The 22526-nt window shown below is 36.1% G+C and overlaps 1 protein-coding gene across 4 annotated transcripts in view; it reads right to left on the bottom strand.

Moving 5' to 3' along the window:
- Positions 1 to 22526, bottom strand: part of WDR37 (WD repeat domain 37) — a 44941-nt gene that overhangs the window by 13671 nt on the left and 8744 nt on the right. For all 4 annotated transcript variants that reach the window (XM_026842366.1, XM_026842364.1, XM_026842363.1 and 1 more), the window contains 10 exons: positions 22231 to 22408; positions 18620 to 18716; positions 16682 to 16777; positions 16444 to 16508; positions 11112 to 11247; positions 9899 to 9970; positions 7776 to 7820; positions 4502 to 4578; positions 2931 to 3168; positions 2262 to 2403 (listed from right to left, as the gene is read on the bottom strand). In XM_026842366.1, coding sequence (XP_026698167.1) covers positions 2262 to 2403; positions 2931 to 3168; positions 4502 to 4578; positions 7776 to 7820; positions 9899 to 9970; positions 11112 to 11247; positions 16444 to 16508; positions 16682 to 16777; positions 18620 to 18716; positions 22231 to 22368 — 1106 coding nt within the window. In that variant the 5' untranslated portion in view covers positions 22369 to 22408. The remainder of the gene's footprint in view (positions 1 to 2261; positions 2404 to 2930; positions 3169 to 4501; positions 4579 to 7775; positions 7821 to 9898; positions 9971 to 11111; positions 11248 to 16443; positions 16509 to 16681; positions 16778 to 18619; positions 18717 to 22230; positions 22409 to 22526) is intronic.

Here is a 22526-nt window from a genome sequence, read left to right on the forward strand (position 1 = left end):
CGGGCTAGCGCCGGTGGGCGGGAGCGCCCGGCCCCGGGAGGAGCCCCGCGTCCTCCCAGGGCGCCAGGGAGCGACATCGAGCGCCGAGCCACGCCTTGCCGGGGTCCCTCCTGAGGGGAGATCCCGATGGCGTAAGATTTTGGGGGCTGCAGCACAATAAACGCTGCGTGTCGGCCTCAGGACTGAGGTGTCTGCAACCAGTTATACTGGCTTAACACAGCAGGAGTTGATCTGGTGAAATACACGGGAGAAAAAATAGCTGCTCTATGAGCTCCGGATTCAACAGGTACTACTTAGCAAGAGGCTGTTAAAACTTAGAGCTGAGGACTTTAAACCATCAGTTAATGGCTTGTAACATCCAATTTACACAACTGATTCCAAGAGCCGATCAAAATATTAAAAACTTGGCAAATTATTCAAATACACATTCAGGAAAGCCAAAAAATGTCTTGTGTGTATGCATCTTCCAGTCAACAGATAACAAGTTTCTTCTACGCTGCTTAATGTGAGAAGATGGTTAAGAACACTGATTAGAGAGTAATTTAAAAATATTTTGCCAATAGGCAGTACATCAATGGAGCAAAAAGAAAATCCCTCAAAGTATGCTGACTGCAAAATACCAAACTCCCATCTCCGCTCTGACTGCATTCCTCAGTGAAATACTCATCTTCCGTAACAGAATCATCTCTTCAACGAAACAGAGAGCTGAACAACCTTAGCCAGTAAGCAGTGAAGTCAGTTTTGAGACTCTTAATTAGGAGGGTATTTGGTGAAAAAAATATGTCAATACTAAAAACTCACACATTCAGATAACAAAATGGAGACAGACGATACAACAGACAAACACCAATATGAAGACAATTAAAAAATGGAGTAAGAGTGACCTAAGAGGTTGCTCAAGATCTATTCCATTCATAAAAAATAAACTCCCTGACAATTTATAGGCCCCTGTGATAGAACCCAAAATACCAGCTAACACCTTTTACAGTATACACCATCACCCCAGATCAACATCATTTGGTCTCAGCACACATATAAAAAAAAAAACCCACTAATGCCAATCATGTTCCTTCCTCTGAAAAAATGTCCTGGGACAAAGCAACTAATTAGCTCAGAAAAAAAATGGAGGCACCAATAGACACAAAAGCTTCCAACTTTTACAAGTCATTCTAGAAAAAGCAATAGAAGAGTACAAAAATCGATGCCATGAAACAATTCTAGGATGCAGACCATAAAATTAAGTTCACTCTTCTACCAGGGGAAAATGGCTACTTATATTGGACAATTGTTGTGCATGAAATAAGTTATCAAGCTAAGGAGTCCAGGGCAGCAGGGCTTAAAGGTGTCTTCCTTTATATATAGGTTAGCCAACAATTGGGAAAATGAGAAAGTGGATATTGAAACTCAGTCGTAATGCAAACTACATATTTGAATTAACAAAAGATAGAAACATAAATAAGTATTTGTGTTTATTGTTTTGAGCTAGGACTAACAATCATCTTTTATTTTGAAGATGGGATGTGAAATTTCTTTCTGAAACAATCAAGTTCAAACATTACAAAATCTTAAAAAAGGATTCACTTCCTCGGGTAAAGTATTTCAAAAATACTCCTGCATTTTCCATGTAACAAAGCTCTGATTAACAGAAGGGTAAGTCAACACCATAACATAGATTCTCATGACTACATCTGCCCACATTCAACAGTAGCCAGTATAAAAACTTAAAGCCTAAATTGACAACTAAAAATGTTACACCAAAATCATTGTTTTGACAGAACACAATAATCAGTGACCTCACTTTAATTTCTGATTTTCTGAACAAATTAGACTCTTTAGCTTAAAGAGTAAAAATCAATCCTGCCCCTTTTTTCCCCACTAGTTCCAAAGTTATTTCACACTATCATGACAGAGGTAATCTGCTTGATCAACTACATTACAGCAATACCCCTAAACTACAGGCATAACCAATGTCAAACACAACCTCATATCTTAAATTACCTTTAATTGTAAGGAGTTTTATCTAGACTTACCATATAAGCAATATCACACCAAGAGCCCTGGCTGCTGTTTTGGAAAGTAAGTACTGCTGTGTTACATTTGAAGGAGGACAGTTAGGGGTTTCTGTGAAAATCAGTCTCATAAAACAAGGGAATGAACTTAGTACCTCAAAAAGAGCACAGGAACAGTTTTGTTCAGATTAGCAACTGAATACATTTATAATTTCAGAACTTGTAAAAACCCATGAAGGAACTGTCACTTACTCTGTGTGGCCCTGAAAGACATTCACAGAATGGATAGAAGGATCTCTGAAATCCCACAGACGGAAGGTTGTATCGCGTGATGATGTCACCACAAGACGTTGGGTGGGATGTGTACAACAATGTGTTAGCTCTTGGTCATGCCCTACAATCACAGATGAGAACATGTAAGGTAATGAAAATAAGACTTTTCATTTCCACATACACTTGGAATGAAATGTTGATGATTTTTTCTTTTTTCCCCAAACAGTGTAAGAAAAATAATCATTCTGAACTCTCATGTTACTACTGCCCCAAGTGTTCAGAACTGTATTTAAAAGGCAAAAACCCCACTACTCACTTCACATGACTATTAAGTAGCAATAGGTTATTACTACTTAGTATGCCATGAACACAGGAAAAGCATTTTACAAGAAATTGGCTACATGCAGTTTGAAAACAAGTACTTCACAGGATATATCACAAGCTCAGAAGAACACAAATTCATGCTCAGAGGATTAACAAGACTGGAATTTTAGAAACCATTACAATTTTGAGCAGCAGCTCAAGTCTTGTACACACTCAAATTGTACTCCAGAGAAACAACTTACTTTTCCCAGTGTTTGGGTATCTATAAATAGTCCCACGTATAAAAATAAACACTGATTTATCTTTTTGTGAGTGAGCAAATACCTGTAAGAGAATGGACAAGTTCAGAAGTCTCTACATCATACAGATTTGCTGTCCTATCCCATGATGCTGTCACAGCTTGCTTCCCCCCAACAAGCCAGTCAGCTGCTATAACCACTCCTTGATGGCTTTTGAGTGAAGTTAATGGGCCTCTGACAGTGGGACAATCACTAGAACCATCTCCATCTCCATCAGGTTCATCTTTATCTGAGAACTCAACTTCATCTTCTCCAGACATTTGCTATACAATGCAAGAGAAAAAAAGATTTAGAATAAATGGAAAGGAACGTCTCTAAGTTATTTTACAGTGTAAATGCTTACCAATCCCCATAATGTGAACATGGGTAACTTAAGTCTGTAGAATCTAGCCTATTTAGGTATTCACTATCAAAAACTTAGCTGAGGAAATAATACCAGTGAGTTAAACACAGTTTTAGTAACTACTTCATTTTAAGACCTCTTCTGAACTGTTTAGCTCTGAATATCTGTCCCCTTTACTATGTGGTAAGTCTTTTATATTCCACTCACGGTAGCACATGTATCAAGGGACTTTTTTTTTTTCTTTATTTTTTTTAAGAGTAGAAAGCATCCAATGGGACACTGACTGTCTTAATCTTTGAGAAGGCAGCCATTTACAGCCATATTTTTACCCATTCGAATCAAAATCATGACATCAATATTTGTCCACTGGTCAATACACTGTCACCATGCAGTGCTGATATAAACTGGATGTAAAATAAAATCTGCTAACGAGAAAGCATTGATTCTGAACCTTATTTCACTTATGCAAGACAAATACACTTTTCTTTCATGACATTTGGATGTGAAAAAGATAACATTTATACTGCTCTTTCAAACTGGAAATGCCAAATCAAGTAAAGTGAATCAAATGTTTTCCATTCAGAAATTTCTCTCATATTATAAAGCCATCTCTTGCCCCAACTCAAGCTTACTGAAAATTTCATGCAATAAACTATGTTTCTCTTCACAATTTAGTAAGAGTGCTTTTAAGTCAAATACAGCATTTAACAGTCTGCAGTAAATCCTGACTAAATAAAAACCTGGGGATAACAATGTCTGATAGTGTGATAAGTGCTGGCATGGGTCAATTAGAAATCAGATTCAAAGATACAATTAAGTAAATGCCAAAAATACAAGTCTTTACTGTCAATTTTCAGTTCATAGCAACTATAGCTAAATCAGGTGCCTCAGTAAATTAAGCTACAAGAATTTAACTAGATTGAAAAGAACATTATTATTTTTGATTTGAATTATTACAAAAAAATTTTACTTGACAGTTCATTACTTAAACATTATTACCTTGAACAAAAAGTCAATTAATGTACTTGAAGCTGTACATTCTATTCTGCACCACAGATCCTTAAAAACCTGGTCTTTTTTGAAAGAAAAGCTGAAATATATCCGTTAAACTAAAACCTTAAAATCCCACTTCTTATAATCCTGAAATCACGTAGTTTAATAATATTTAAATTTAACATCTAGTCTTATCATAAAACCTGTATCTGATGGAACTGCTGTGCAATTAGTTTTGTTGCAGTAAGTCGATAGCTTACATTGCAGTCTGCAGTTGGTTGAGGTGCAGGCAACTGTACTATGTACCTCCAGATGTGAGCTGTCTGGTCTCCAGATGCTGCACAGGGGGAAGAGGAGAAAAAAAGAGAATGGGAGAGACTAAATAAGAGCGTTTTCATCGACCATAAACACAAGTTTAACACTACATTTGGCAATGCCGTCCGAGTTGCATCTTTTCCTAACAGATACTGTTATGACCTTCGTGGTGAGCAAGTCTCAACATGAACGGTTGCTTTCCTGGATTCAATACAGACAACAACAGAATTCATTATACAAAATATAAGTAGCTACCAAATTAATCATTCCTACAGTGAAAACACCCACTTAAATACTACATATCAGAACATGAATATCACTGCTGGTCTAGTATGTAACATTTGAAGAAGGAATGTAATACATCAACAGGTGCCATCTTTCATTTGCTATTTCTTAAAATACTGAGGTTCCTCTTCATTCAATGATTTCTTCCATTAAATGTTTTTAGTGTGGTTTTAATGAGAAACCCAAAAGAGCAAGTGTGAAGCTACTGTGCTTCTGCCTTAAGCAACTCAGCTTAACTAGCATCAGTTTACAGCTCAGCAGGTACCATCTGATTTTAGACTTCATTTGTTTTTGAAATAGTCTCATCCATTATTAACTAAGAAGAAACTCAAGATTCTCCTTGTTGTGGACAGAACAAACATGCTCTAATACCTAGAGGTACAGTGTTGAGAGTTCTAGATTGAGGAGGAAAAGTTTGTTATGAGTATCCATAGATCTGGCAAGTGCAATGTACATGAAAGCACCAGGAAAAATATCTCAACTAATAGACCAAGTAAGAAGGCTAGAAGAAAGGTCAACCTTCTGTTATTTCTGGTGTCAGTATTCTGGATCAGGGAAAAAGATTTTTTATTTTAAGCAGTTCTATATCCATCAAGTGACACTAAAAGAACAGGTCCCCTGAAAATGGAAATTTCAATGGAACTACTGTGCAGAACCACCTTTGAGAATAGAACAAAAATCTAGCTATGGGCAGCTTTCGGTTGGTTGGTTTGGTTTTTATAAGGCATTTTATATAGCAACGTTGTTTATGGTACTGAAACAATGACTACAGTTATCACATGAAAACAGAAAAATTCCAATGGCCAAACTTAAATCAGTTAAACCTAGATAAAAGGCATTCTACTCCCTTTTAAAGTGGTCACTGTAGATGCAGCAAGAAGCAGTGTTTTCATTTGTAACCTCATTAATAATTTTTCCTCATTTCACAATGGCTTACCTAATAGCAGCAAATTAAATCCAGATGTCTCTAATCCCAAAACTAGTGCCCTAGCTGCTAGACCATATGAACCACATTAGACAGTTTTCAAACCTGAAGTTGCACTGATGGTATTCTCAGTTCTGAAAGCATCTTTACACTAACAGTTGTATTTTTGAGCTCTTTTTTCTGTACACTCAATATCACACTATTCTTCTCCTTTACTTCTGGAAACATCATGTATTTCAAAAGGGTTAAAATAGAATACACTATTTTAGTTGGAAGGGACCTAAAATGATCAACTAGTCCAACTGCCTGACCACTTCAGTGCTGACCAAACGTTAAAGTATGTTATTAAGGGCATTGTCCAAATGCCTCCTAAACGCTGACAGGCTTGGGGCATCGACCACCTCTCTAGGAAGCCTGTTCCAGTGCCTGACCACTCTCTCAGACAAAAAACGCCTCCTAATATCCAGACTAAACCACCCTGGCGCAGCTTTGAACCATTCCCACGTGTCCTATCAGTGGATACCAGGGAAAAGAGACCAGCACCTCCCCCTCCACGTTCCCTCTTCAGGAAGCTGTAGAGAGCAATGAAGTCTCTGCTCAGCCTCCTTTTCTCCAAACTAGACAAGCCCAAAGTCCTCAGCCACTCCTCACAGGACACACCTTCCAGCCCCTTCACCAGCTTTGTCTTCTCCTCTGGACACATTCAAGGACCTTCACATCCTTCTGAAATTGTTGGGCCCAGAGATGCACACAGTGTTCAAGGTAAGGTTGCACCAATGCTGAATACAGCTGAATAATCACCTCTCTTGACCAGCTGGTCATGCTGTGTTTGATGCACCCCGTGACACAGTTTGCCCTCTTGGATGCCAGGGCAAACTGCCGACCTGCAGCTCCAGATCCCCTTCTGCAGGGCTGCTCTCCAGCCACTCCTCTCCCAGTTTATACTTGTGCCTGACATTACTCTGTCCTAGGTGCAGAATTCAGCTTTTTGCCTTGTTAGATTTCATCCCATTAATCATAGCCCAACACTCCAATCTCTCTAGATCCCTCTGCAAGACCTTCAGTCCCTCAAGACAGTTAGCAGGAACTCCCAGTTTGCTATCATCATCAAACTTGCTAATGGTGCATTCAACTCCTGCATCCAGATCATTGATAAATATACTGAACAGGACTGGCCCTAAAACTGAACCCAGAACAGTGCTCATGACTGGTCAGCAGTCAGATGTAGCCCCCTTCACCACAACACTCTGATCTCTGCTCTTCAACCAGTTCTTCACCCAGCGCACTGTCAACCTGCTCATCCCACAGTTGGACTTGTCCAGAAGAAGGCTGAGAGGGACAGTATCAAAAGCCTTACTAAAATCCAGAAAAACTACATCCACCTCTTTACCTTTATCCATTAGGTGGGTGACCTTATCATAGAAGGATATCAAATTAGTTAAACAGAACTTTCCTTTCATGAACCCATGCTGACTTTGCCTGATGATTGCATTATTCTTTAAATGCCTTTCAATAGCACCCAGTATTATAATCTCCATAATTTTTCCAGGAACTGAAGTTAGACTAACAGGTCTGTAGTTTCTTGGGTCGTCCCCTCACACCCTTCTTATATATTGGGATAACACTGGCTAACTTCCAGCCAGCAGGGACCTCCCCAGACACCCAAGACCTTTGGTAGATGGTCAAGAGGGGTCCTGCCACAACATCCACCAGCTTCTTCAGTACTCTGGGATGAATCCCATCATGCCCCATGGACGTGTGAACATTCAGCTGACAGATTTCTAAGTGTCTGTTTTGGAGCAGGTAAGAACAAATTACAATGATATGACAAACAAAGATGGAAAGATCTAGCTCTAATTTGTTATACCTTAAAATATAAAAATAATTCAACAAACAAGGATGCTGATAAAGCAGTAGGAAGAGGGGCTACGGTCAAAAAGATGCTAGCAAATGACACTTATTTTTCCATCATGACTAACATACTCAGCATATGAAAAAACTTTACGTACCTGTAAGAGCCACTTGCTCAGTTGGATGAAACTTTATCGAATTTACTGTGTAAGATAAAGCAAAGTTTTAAGCTAGTATACCACAACAATTATTTCACAGTTTTATCATTAAAAGCACTGAAAAAATCAAGATCTTCAGTTTCAAGTAACTTTTTGTAGTATAGCAATCTCTTTGGTGAGATAAAGAACAATGGTATTTTATTTGAGTAAACAAACTTATGTAGTATCAAGGAAAGCAGCTATAGTTGTTTATACAACAATACATGTTTTCTAGTAAGCTATTTCCTGAATCTAGCACAAGTCTTTCATGTTACACAGGATAAAAAAAGCACATTCAAATAATTGTGTGTAAACTGACAGGAGATAATGCTCTGGACTTCCATAAAGAGAATTTAAGTATTCATAACTATTTCTAACATATTGAAAACTTACTATATGTTATCATCAACTTTCTGATTATTGCTTAAGACTGCAAGAACAAATGCCTAAAAACCTAATGCAAATAATAAATTAGATTTCAGTCATGCAACCACATGTAATCAAAACATGATTGTTTTAGAGTAGTCCTGAAAGAATTCTATCAGCCTACAAAACTCTTCATTTTTTATTTGTGCATAACACTCAATTATCTTTCATTACTAAGCACTTTCATTTACAAAATCCTCAAGCTTCTCTTCAACAGTTCTTCAAGAAAGCACTTAGAAACCATTTCCATCCACCATACAAGTAAAATAGATGCTTATATTGTCAGAAGAGGGTGGTGTTATGAGTTTACACTTTAAAAAGATACTCCTTAAATTGTTCACACTGAACTAACAATGGTTCACCAACTGCTGGCACCCAACACATTTGCTCCATTTCAAATTAACTAGCAAGTGTAAACAAAAAAAGTTTTACTAAATCAAAAATACTTTTAAAAAATATAATTTATATAAATTTATATTTTGTATAAATTATAATGTATATTTTTTTTTTAATTTAGTTTACACATAAGTGTTTAAATACAGGTTAGGGCTTTTAATATTTACATGGTTATCCAAATAGCTTTATTTTTTTTAAATTGCTGTCAGCATGAAAATATAAGTGACTGGAGATTTTAAAATGACTTTCTGAAGACTAAAGGTACCCTTCTCCATGCAGAAGACACCTGAATATCTGAACAAATTAAATTGTTACCTGTTGTTTCTATGCATCTATTTATTAGTATCTTTATGCTGTAGGAGCTAGAAATCATACAGCAGGAAAAAAAGTAGAACTCATGGATAAAGTAGCTGACCACTCTCTGGAAAACTTGTATCTTTGCCACAAAGTTTATGCGATGTGCTCACTGAGTTACTTAACCAAACAATAACTGTGTTCCTCATTTTCTAGGTGCATGACACTACACTCCAGGGTATGATCACCCAATGAATGTGCTCAACTCTCAACAGCAAGTTAAAGCTATGGAAAACTGTTCCATCTTTGCTATATAAAATCCTATATTGTAACCCTTTGTGAGACAGAAAGGGATAATCATGTGCTTGTCAAATTAGACACCAAAAATTAACATCAAAAACACTAACTGCACTGCACCTCTAAAGCGAATAAGGGCTTTAAAAACACTGTTTCTGAAATAGTCATAATGGTATAGAGGACAAATGCCTATATTGAATTAACTGTCTTCAAAACAAGATTTTAATACTATGCAACAAATTATATGGGATCACGTATTAAAGAAGTGCAAATAGCTGTTCACCTGGCACCCATATTTTGTACCCCAATAACAGAGATCCTGCAATACAGCTAATTTCCAATTACATAAGCTTCTCTTGCTCTGTATATGCATGAGACCTCAGTGAGTTTTGACATTTAAATCAGAAGTGTTGTAATTGTGCCCGTAAATTTCTTTATATGGACTTGTTTATTCATTTAGCATTTATGGAACTGTCTTAATATGCCTCTCCAAGAATGAATCATATTACAAAACATTCTCTCTATGAAGATTATTGGAACTTCACAACTGACTTGTTAATGATGTTGGCAAACATGCAAGCAAAACCGCAGTAAACATTTTTGTAGTTGTCCAAAACACATTTCCCCCCCCCCTCGCTGTTTCCAATTTTCACAACATGCCCTTATCTTACCTGATCCAACATGCCCTACATACTTGACAAGGCACTTCCCTGTTTCTATGCTCCACAGCAAAGCAGTGTGATCTACAAAGATTAAAAAGTAGGTGTAAATATTTTTACAAATGTGTTCAGAAAGAACACAGAAAGCATTGTGGTGAAAAAGTCAGGCAGTCACTACAAACGAGTTCTGTGCACACACTATTTACTTCCTGCACAGAAGTCCCAAATGCATTTAGGTCACTACAGAGCACTACAAAAACTTACTTATAAAGGAAAGTACTCCAAATACCACTCCTTTATCCTGCCACATCCCAAAATGAATAATTATATATAAGTATTTATAAGTGGGGAGAACTTTAATGTTGAATTGGAGAATGTCCATTTCCAAGTTAAATCAGGACAAAGACAAGATGTCCCACACAAAAACAAAATGTGCTCCTCAGTGGGCACATAAAAATTATAACAGTTCAGTTTATGATGCAGAGGTTTCTGGCCCATTATATTTATGTTCAGTAAGTGTCTTTAGATTCTGTTCCAGCTTCAAAACACTGTCATTTCAAAATGAGCAATTCTAACTGGTTATGGTTTCTTTCCCTGCTAATTTTCCAAAACCACACAAGCCCCTAGATTGATTTTTAGGTCATAATAGATTCAGTGAATTATTCATTAGCACCTGTTCCCTCTCAAGTGGGAAGAAAGGAATCTAGTAAGTTAGTACGAAAACAAAATTAAGATTTTTAGCTGCCCCTACATCCTTAGGCAAAAGCCAGATAGATGAATGTAAGGATACAAGAATAAGCAAACTATGACTATGTCTACAGCTTCTATAAAAAAAAAGGCTAAACAATACTATGATAGAAAGTCTGAGGGGATCTCTGTATACAACTGTATAACATTTTGCCTAGGAGACCTCTCCAAGGAAGCAGCTCCCCAACCCACCCATTTATACAATCCAGCAGGCTAGAGCTGACTCTAAGGAGAGCATGACCTGCATGGACATTAACTGGAACATACTTCAGAAAGATCAACAAGGATGCCTGAACCTCCTACAGGTTAAATGTATTTCAAGGAAACTCCAATTTATGGATTCTTCAGCTACTGAACTTCTTTAAATCAACTCTTTCAGTGTGGAGCCAAGTATTAAAGTATACTTTCAATCTACCTTTGCTATAGCTTAGGGACTAAACCAGAATTTTCCAAAGGTTCAAGCAACACAAAACTTTACCAGCAGATGCAGTTCCCAACACGACTGGTTGAGTTTTCGCAACACTGACATCCCAAATACCATCTCTGTGGCCAACATATTCCTTTACCAGTTGACAGATTGCCCTTGATGTTGTAGTTTTAAAACTGGATACAATCTGAAATAGCAGAAAGACCAACATATTTTCTTCCGCATTGACCCAAGATTAAGTAATTATCTCACAAATACAAACAGATACTAACTTTTTCATGATGAATTTTTAGTGCTCTGACTGTCAAAAATTTGTCATGTCACTCTGTTGTCAAAAATTTGACATTTGATGATAAGAAAGTGAGTTTGGATGCAAACATACCTCTTTTTTTTTTTTTTTTTAATAACATCCCCCTTTCTACAAAACACAAGATAAACTATTCAGTACTACAATAACACAATCTTATTGGAGTAGCGTGTTGTACAAATGCAGTGTGCACTTCCCATTCAGTTTGGGTAAAGGAGTATATTTTAAAAATATCAAAACTCATAAAACCTCAAAACTTTCCTTGCCTATTATCAAATGATGGTCCATGTTATCAGTGTAATGTCTTTGAAAAAATGTACTTATATAATTTAGTAAAGTCCAGAAACATTCCCATTTAAAACACTCGCTGCTGTTCTGCTTCAAAACTGCACAAAGCTAATCAAATCAATCATTAACCTAAGAACACATACCAGATTATTTGCATAACAAAGGTGTTTTTTTTTAAAAAAAAAAAAAAAGGTATGTCAAACTCATCTAAACATTTGATAAGCACTTTCCCCCCTGAAGTCAATGCTATTAGGGGAAAACAGAAGAATTGTTAAATCCAAGTTGGTATGTGCATAAGTAATACCAAATGACAGGAAGGAAAAGTCTAGCAAAAAATGGTAAAACTACAAGGCACTGCAGTACAGGAAGGCTGAAAACACTCGTTATGTAAAGAAACAAACCAAATTGCAAAAATTCTATATTTTCAGTTAAAGGGGAGTGCAATATTGAAACACTAAAAAAAGTTTGCCCTGCTGGAACACTTCCAGAGGCAACTGAAACTGTGGTGAAAGATGGCTTCAAACAGCAAAACCAGTGTTAAAAATACCTTATTTTTATTACACAAGTCCTGAAGTTCATAACTGTTCTTTGAGAAAGACTATCTGAAAAGCTTTGTTAAAAACGAAATAAAAATACTTTGATTTATCAGTGTTTTCTTCTGCATGCAATTATGGGCAGGTATCTGACTGGTTAAGTCAAAACCTTCAACACAAATCACAATAAGACTTACCTACAGCTTAGTAAAAGTTAGAAAATTAATTAAGTCTGAGTTTCAGATACAATAAAGTTAAAATTCCATTAGCTTTTTGGTATCAAAAAAGAAGGTTTTAAGTACATCATTATAGCAAATTACTTCCAAAAAGGTTTTTAAAAGTTAAAGAATATCTGCAAGAGCATTCCAAATCCTGAGCATGTCAACTTTCCAATGATGAAATGAAAATGTTCTATTTGAAATAAAAAAACCCAGGTAATACACATTTTGGTTTCACAACAAAAGAAGGAACAATTATTATGGATGCACTGAAAAGAATATGGGTTAATGGTAAAGATTGTTAGTTCTGCAGAGTTTCATAGGCTTTGAATACAATCCTACAGCCTTCACATTGAATGTAGTTCTTAAACTAAATGGAGTCATGTATGAGAAATGGAACAGCAGAATTAAGTAAACAGTTAAGGACTAGTATAGTGCTCAGTTCAAATTCCAAACTTGGAAGTTTTTCAACTCTCACCCCCACACTCAAACTATGATTGCATCCTATCTTACGAATGCTGAGTCAAATCCTCATGCAAAAGTTTTCTAGGAGAAACTATCTCCTAATCATTAACGAGCACAGATTTGCCAAAAATGCTGGAGTGGTTTCATTGATCATTTAATGGCAAGCCTTTTAGATTATCAGCTGTCTTGAATGAACACACAGAAGAGTTCAAGAACACAATCTAACACTGAATATTCAGATATAGATACTTATTTAATGCACACTTGTTCTACACATTTTTCCTTCCTTCCTTCCTTCCTTCCTTCCTTCCTTCCTCCCTCCACCAGTGATTGGATAAACTAGATACTGCCTGGATTATTTACTGGATCCTTAACCATACATGAACAATTGTCAAAGAAACTAACAGAAATACTTAAATTACATGCAACTTTCTAAAAAGAGGCCTTTGTACTGCAGGAAATTTTTAAAATAACTTCAGCAGATCTCAGATTAACATATACAAACACAAGTGGGCAATCATATTTTGAGCATTTCACCTTTCTCCTCTTTCTTAAATCCATATAGTTTCATGTATTTCCTTCTATACAGAGATCTGTTAATATGGAAACAATTGTTTGTCATACAAAAAATTAAAGCTGCAAATTGAAACATCATGAAAAATATTATCATGTAAACAATTGAAAACTGAATACAAATTGAAACAATTGTGTGGCAAAGAAATTGAAACACTCTGTAAAATTGTCTCTTAAGCAGACAGGACACATAGAAATACAAATGTGTACAGTCAACGCAGGACCAGTGCAGCAGCATTACACTGTGACTGATTAACATAATTTCCTGTGGAGCAACATTAAGCAGTGAGGTCAAAAACTACATCTTCCAAAAAGTTTTATTCCTTTCAACTGCTGGGTCAAGAAATACCTTGCTTTAAGAGTCCTCTTCCCAAAGCCAAACAATCAGAGATCCTGGAAATTAGTTTATGACAGAGCAAGTTACATCATTTCAGTCTATTTTAGGACTCTGCATAAACTGTTAATGTTTTCCTGATTTCTTAACAACTGTCATAGCAAGGGATTGTTAACATAACATCAGCAACACCATTTTGTTAAGACCAAAACATGAATTTCACATAGCTATTCCTGCATCTACAAACAATTGCAGTTAAATTACCAGATCTTGCCCATTAACACATACAAAAAATTATTTTCAGAATACCAAGCACTAAATCTACTCTATCTCTTCAGGATTTTGACACTGGTAGATAATCCCTGCTGCTAAAAGCATCCTTTTCTGATATGAGTTTTGCCAACTTAACATGCAGACTCCTAACTCAGCTCAGGGATGAAAAGTATCCAGGTATAGGAATTTTCTATGAAGGACTCTAATTAAGCATGTTTACCTCAGCATTTTCCCCAAGAAAATGAACAGATTGCTTTAGTCTTAGCATGTTTTACCAATATTAACACAGTCAGGGATCAGCTTTCTCATTAGAACAAGCAAATATGAAAGCTTCTGAAAGCTCTTTACAGAACAAACCTGAACTCTTTTTATGTTGGCAATCAGAAAAATGTAATCATGTGCAATTACACAAAACAACTAGTTTGTAAAACTTAAGTCTCTTGTAATTTCCCACAGGAAAAAAAAAAAAAAAAAAAAAACGTATAAAGGATAGGTTGAAGAGAAACGTTGAAATCCACTACCCCACTGAGTTTGGAACACAACCCATTTTTGGTGAATGGCACTGTTCATTCAATGCTCATAAAAACATAGACATGAGAATTTCAAAGCTGTTGAACCTTTAAAATTTGTCAAATGTCATTTTCACAGATAGGGTATGAGGGAACTCTTAACTGCATCCAGTCAGGATACAGATGAAAAGTTCACAAGTTTGTTAGAAATCTAGTTACAGTCTTTCCTGACTTTCAGCTATAGTCTCTTTGTGGGTCAAGAGACAAAGGTTACAGCTTTGACTCTTCTGTGTAGGAAGAAAGAGGTGGTCAAAATAAAAGCCAATCCCATGAAGTGCACAAAGGTTTCAAAGAACACACTGGACAGAGATGATCTCAACTTTATTATTTCCCTCAGCTCTCCTCTCTACCCCCCAGTAACTTCTTCAAAGTTTTAGAAAGAAATGTATGTACCAGCACCCTCAACCTTGTTGGTTATCAATTGATATAATAGATATGTACGATGCCTATAATAAGGTATTAAATTCTTCGTGTTCCACTACTCATGAATATTTTGCTGTGTATGCATATCATATCACTGGGAAGCAAAGCAGTTACCCAGGAGTCTCCACCCCATACTTCCCAGCTTCCCACGCAGAAGTTGTGAGGTCTACCTGCCTTGCCCAGGAAAGAGTATAAGCACTACATTGCAAGCAAGCAAAAGAAGATAAGCATTTAACACCAGCCTTTAAAAAAACAAAACCAAAACAAAACCCCCAAAACACCAACACTATACTAGAGAAACTACTAATTCCTAACTACATAGTAGGTGCACTAATACTATGTTGTCCCTATTAATATCATATTGTCCCTATTTAAGTGGCCTCATTAAAGAATTCGTAAATCATTAACTCTTAAGAAAAAGGAAGAGGCACCTCTATGCATCAGATTGGCAAGAATCAAAAAAAGTTTGAAAACCAGTAAAATAAAAAGGAGACCAAATAAAACACAGTAACTTAGATCTATTTCACCATGCTACTCTTACTCTCAAACTTTCAGGCTACTTAATAGATGGTATTTCCAAGACACCTACAGCCATCCCATAACCACAGATTAGCCTGCAACACAGGTCACCACAGAGCTTCTTACATGGTTGGTTCATGTACCACATCCCACTGTGGTTTCCTCACACATCATTTACCCTTAATAATGTATCATTAAATGACCATGAGATAGGGCAAAAAGAGCAGCAGGTAAACAACAACAACAATTTTGAAAATTGAAAAAGGGAAAAGAAAGAAGAAAACAAAAATACCAGACAGATGCACAAAATTAAAGGAAAAAAAAAAAAAAATCAGAAAGGGTAGCTGTGCTGAGACCAGATTAAAAAAAAAGATCAGTAGCTACTAATATGCAAGGCTTGCAATGTAAAGGAAACAAAATGTTCTAATCTCATAGTTAAAAACCAAAAATAATTTCAAAAAACCCCAACTTATAATAGTACACATATAGATGCCTACTTAAATCCCCATTTCAACTACAATACCTGAATATTTATTCAGAAATTCACTACCTACTCAGTTCGCTATTTCCCTCATGAAACTGAATCTTTTTTAGTTCTCTTTACAAAAGAGAAATCCCACAAACACACATGTGCACACACTCTCTGCCATCCAACATTCTTTTTTTAAAAAAGGTGAGCAATTATCGTAAAAACATCATATAGTGTGGTTGAAGTAATGGGTAATTGATGAATCCAAGACAAACATACTGCTCCTCATGAGGCAGATTTACTTAAAGAACAGCACTACTCAGCTTAAAGAAACCACAATTTACAACTTAAGGACATCCATGTTAGTCTCATGAGTACACATTGATGAGTAGAGGTTTAATTTATCTCATACCTTGCTAGTAGATGCCTTGTAAGTTGTCTTTAATTTCTGAGAAAGCTGACTGGTACTATGACTGGCTGTTGAGACAAATAAATTCAAAGGAAGATATTTCAAATATAGCATTAGCTTATTTGTAGAAGTAACTGGCATTAATTCCCTTCAATAAGATTCTAAGTTTTGGGCAGCAAAGTACAAAAAAAGTAAATTCAAAAATACTAGTTGAGGATAGGATTCTTTGTGGTTCTCTTACCTTTTGTTTTCAGCTGTCCTTTGCTCAGTTCAGCTCCATCAATTGTCTGTCCTTCAGCTGCTAAACGCTCATTCAGTGTATCAATCTCTCTACGTACTAACAAAAAAAAAATCACATTAATACAAAAAAAATCGAATATCATTAACATACTATTTAAGAATCATTATGGTAATTAATCTATTTTATGCTAAGGACGGGAAAAGAGATCAACTCTAAAACTCGTGATTTTATAAAAGCAGGTCTCACCAAGACATAAACCAAGACTCATGCTGAATTTTCCAGAGATCAACCTTGACCCAGATTCCAATGAAAGTATTGGTGGCTTCTAATTACTGTTACTTTTACTAATAAATGTTGCTAAGGATTAACAAAACAGATTCTGTGAAATACATGGCACACTTGTATTGAATTAAATCCAACAGAAGACAGAAAAATTGCAGCATCATAAATTTTAAGCCACAGAATTAGTATGTCATTTCTTGACAAAGATTTTAATTACCTCCCCTGAACGCCTGTCTACTTTTAAGAGTTTCAGTAAGAAAGGTAGTGCAGAAAATGTCTATTTTTTATAGTTTGAAACGGATTTTAAAAAATGCAGTATGACATATACATTTTACATTTCAACTGTTGTAGAAACACTAAGTATGATCAAAATATTTTCATTGCACATCACACAAAGCATGTACTGGTAACAAGAATACGCTTTTATGTCAATTATTTGTAACTCTCACCAGTGCCATTTCAACACAAGACAAGAGTGATGGCACAGCTAAACCAAATCATGTACTCGTAAATGACTTCCAGCAGCTGGGCTGGTTTAAAGTTGCTCAACATTTTATAAAGAACATTTTCAGAGGCTTATAATTTTTTTCTCAAAATCTGAGCTGATACTCTTTGAGAGTGAAATCTTTTTGAAAGGATTTAACCAAGCAGATTTTCACTGTTCCTGAGAATACATCTAGGCCTGTCTTTGCACAAATCCTTAGGACTTTTTTTTTTTTTTTAATAAGTCTTTCACTTCCAGGCTTTGAAATGTTGGAAAACACTAGAGGTATGATTCTTGCCATTTATGAGAAATTCACTTGAGTCTTGGTTCTAAGCACTAGAAAAGTCAGTTTACGCTTCCATACCACATCCAAGTGCTTGAAGTAAGCAAAGCAAGGTTCTCTTTCCTGTCTATCCAGTCACATAAACCTAAACTTTTATAAAACAGAGAATATGAAAGAGAAGTAAACAAAGAGACAGGCTCGTAGTAACAGATGACTGAAAGAAACAAGCCAGTCAGATACAATAATTGCCTGAAAGGATTAAGACTGAATCCTGGAAGGCATTAAAAAAAAAAAAGGAAGAAACTAGAAGTAAGTTGTAATAAGGGAAAGGGAGTATATGAAAAGCCAGGGAGGTAAAATCTGACATTCTCTATGTACAGTAACCACAACACTAGTGTATGAATTAGACCAAGAACCAAAAATAACAGACTGAGCATCAGAAAATAAAAATTTGTTAGGCAAAACCACAACCACATTTAATACTTTTTCAAGTAAGACACTTCTCCAGTTGTATGTACTAATATTACAGCATTACAATTAAGTCTGTAAATATACAACAAAGCTACAAACTTCAATGGCTGAATGGAGTTACTGCCAGATTGACATGGTATATACCAGAGCCTACAGTGATGAGACGGACACTTCACTTTCTTTGCCTAAGAGTCAAGGAGAATGACACTCATCAGTTCTCACTGCTTGCGTCATAGAACCAAGTGATTTTTCTGAACAGGTACAAACTCCATCTTTAGCTACAGTTCAAAACAACTCAAACTCCTCACAGAAAAACTGCACTAATTACATTACAGTATTCAAGGTGAGCATCTCAATTAGCACTGCTATATCCTAAATCCAAACAATTTGTAAGCTGCTGGAAAAAAAAAATACTCACATTCCAAATTTTCAATATACAGGTTTTCAAACTCCCGCTCTATTTGTCCAAAAAGTTCAAGGAGTGTATTCCGGACTGAAGATGGTAGTTTAGAATCCTATGAGGCAAAATATCAGGGTTTATATTTTTCTTTACATATATTTTAATGTAGCTATCCTTCAGTCTTAAACTGATTTTAATAGCTCTTGCCACCTCCCAGCAAGGATAGAAATTAAAACTACTAGTAGTGTGGAACACAAAACAAAAAGCTCTGTGCATCAAAAAATTATTCATTTTACATACTCTTTCAAGGAACAGAAATCAAATCACCCATGCGATTTTTTTGTTTTTACTAGAAAAAATTATAAACCCAAGATGTGTGTACAACCCATTAAAAAAAAAAAAAAGTGGAAAAAAGTTACAATATGATGTCAAGGCATTTCTAGTTCAAGAAGAAAGAATACCTTTGGGTGACAAAGTCATTCCGAAGTTGACTACGCATTAGGTTAGGAAGGTGTCATCCCAAAGCACCGTATTACCGACCTTGAGACAAACTAAACTTTTAAACATATTTTTAACATCTACCTATTTTTGTCATTAACCATAATTAAATGTGAAGTTAACTGCAATTTCTAATCTGTCCCTCCCCAGTTATTATTCAAGCATCTCCTCTTCATAGAAAGTATTTTGAAGCAAATTCACAGAGGAGGGCTGGTTTTTTTCCTCAGTATAATCAACATAGCAACTCTGAAGCAAAAAAACAAGTATGTAATAAAACCACTAACACAGGATTTATATAACCTAAGGTCAATACACAGCTTGGCCACAAGTTTCTGTTGGCTAATGATTTCAATTTTATTCATTTGTCTATAAAACAGAGATCAGCACCATATTTTCCCCAAACAAATGCATACCATATCCAAAACAAGTACTGTTTTCTTTCTGTTGGGAGTCAAGTTTCTCACCATATTGGTGATTCTGTTATCAAATACCGTTGAGCAGACAGTGACTAAAGCAAAAGACAACTGACTGCAGTATACTGAGAATCTAGTACTCACTAGTAGAATAGTACTTGTTCACTACGTAAATAAATTCTAACTAAATCTGTTCTATTCTTCAGTTGCCATTGGACCACAACATGTAAGTTAGCTTACTGCACTTATTGTTTATCTAGGTAGCCAGCTATGAATATTTTTTAAAAGAAGCTTCAACTTACCTGAGCTTTATCCTAACAATGAAAAAGTTCAACTACTCCTTTGTAGCATATCTAACCCATCACCTCAGAATTCAGTAAGACAACATCTTATTACCTATAAATAATGCAGCTGTATTCAAAAACTGAGAAATATCTACGCAAAAAAACAAACCAGTTAACAAATTCCAGAGTGAACTTAATATGGTATCATGTATACCATATTATCAATATATCAATGTTCATCTATCAAATATACAGGGAATGTGCCCATCAGCAAAAGCATGTAATTTCAAAATCTTGAAATTATCAGCTATGAGCAAAAAAAAGGAAAACTGATTCAGCTTCTGCCACAGCACAAACCACTATTTCAAATCTAGAAGTACAGAAGAAGCATTACTAGAACGGGAGTACAAATGTTAGCACAGGATACCACCCAAATTCGAATGAACTTCATTATTCAGTGCATGTTTATGGATAATTATAGCTCGTTTTCTTCTTAAGCATTCCAGCAAACCTAAACCAAAAGAACTCGGTTCCCTCCCTAAGCTGACTGACTGGAGAGGCTGCATGAGCTCACCAGCCACCGGAGGGCACCATCCACCGTGCGGCTGCAACCAAGTCAGCGCCCAACCACATGAACTGCATTTCGCTCGCATTTTGGTTTATACAGTCAAGTGATTGTCTTCAGAAACGGTAAAAGCCTGCCATGATCCCAATTTTGTAAATTATTTCTCAACATCAATTTTAAAGATGAGTAAAAGAAACCACTAACAGCCATGACTGATATAGAGCAATCTGCTTTGCGCATGTCAGTTTAACAGCAGTTTCACTGCTACTTGAAGCTGTGGCACTGTGCTGAAAGAGGAGGTACTATGCTCCTTAAGACCTGCTTAGGGGGTATTCCTTTCTGCATCTTCATCTGCCTCTCCCTTGAGACAGTACTTCTGTTCATGCATTCAGAGTCAACCAGAACATGAAAGAGATCCTGATTAAAACCAACTTGAGACAAAACTGATAAAACAAGAATACAAATTAAACACTATTAAGAGAAACACTGAAGTTAGATGAATTATTTCCAATTCAATTACCCAATAATTCCATACAGCAATGTTATGAAAGAAATTAAGTTATCCTACAACTTTTCAAACAGAAAATATGTAGGAAAGGTTTTCAATCTGCTTCAGAGCCTGAAAACGTGAGCAAATCTAAACCTGTCCTAAAGTAAAAAAATACAGCCACTTCCTTTACTCTCTTTAAAGTTGGCATTATTTAAATTAGTTCATTAAAATATCATGTAATAATGTTATCTGTTTATCTGTCGAAGTACTTATCTAGATCTTACGTGGTTTACAGCTCCACTGTGAAGGGGCATTAATTAATACTCTCTATTCCTTAAGATCTGCCACCAGTTGTTCAAGGTTAAGGGTCAACAAAATTTAAAAAAAATATTTGCATACTATAGCATAATACACTTAGAGAGTTTGATAAGAAATACTAAAACAGCTTAAAATTTTGGTTTACTACACTAAAACGACAGCATGCCTTGAACTCTCAGCTGCCTTTCACTCCCTTCCTGAAGGCTGTAACAGTCCAAATAATTGAACAGTTTTCTATCCAAGTACTTAATATTCTCCAACTTCTGGATGACTAGAAGCAGCAACTTTGGCTCTGTTAATGTCCAGAAAACTAACGCTGTAATTTACTGAATAATAGATTCAATTAAAAAAGATTTTTTTAATGTCACAACACTGAGAAAGACTCAAGGTTTTCCCTTCAGAGTATCTGCAGAGTCCAGAAAGTGAGGTTTCTCATAGCCAAACACTGCTAGTATTTCAAACCACCTCTCTGATAAAGATCAAGTTTTGCATCATCTTTGCCAGGCCCGCATTAATACTGTGTAGTTGATTTGACAATAAATAGTTTTCAAACTGATATTGGCTTATCTTTGGCAGGACTATTTCAAACATTTCCTATAGGAGCCTTACCTACAGTTAATCACAATATTGTTACCTGAAACACTCCAATTGGCTTCAGAGTGCATCCACTATACAGACTGACATGATTAATAAAATTACATAAGTTTGCGGTAGTTGTTCTTTCTCAAATTCAAACTTATGAAATCGAGAATCATCTTCAGTTCTGGAGTGGGTGGTGCGCGTAGCAAAACAAACTGTTCCTTTGAGTTTCTTCACGGTTTTAGCATTCATGTAAGAATACACATAAAAAGCTCCATGGGTCTGAATACAGCCTCAAACACTGTCAACATCCACGTCAGTGGTCTCCAAAGACAGTCAGCAGTTGCAAGCAAGAAAGTCTGTTGTTCCTGCAGCTTTACTGGACCTACGTCATTACTTAAGTTTATTTAATTTCCTCGCATAGAAAACACTTCTCATAAAAAAGTTACCGAAGTTACTCAAAGCATCAGTGTATATCTTACCTGCCCTTCCAACATGTCTCTCTGCAGTCCTGCCCTTTCTTGCTCGGAACTGTTGGTTCTTCGGATTGAAAGACTGTGTGATTTACGTTTCTGCTTTGCTTGGCGAGCAGATGCACAACTTCCACTTTCTATTGGCATTACTTCAAAAAGACAGCTTCACAGAGACTCCTATGATAAACTAAGGACAAGGCATTACACATTACAAATTGCTTTGCCAAAGTTTAAATATTTTTCTCAAAATAGAAATATTTAGTTCTATTAAATTTTGGAGTTGTTTGGGTTATTATTAAAAAGAA

The sequence above is a fragment of the Athene cunicularia genome (assembly GCF_003259725.1).
Source record: "Athene cunicularia isolate RWA chromosome 2 unlocalized genomic scaffold, athCun1 chr2_part1, whole genome shotgun sequence".
NCBI lineage: Eukaryota > Metazoa > Chordata > Aves > Strigiformes > Strigidae > Athene > Athene cunicularia.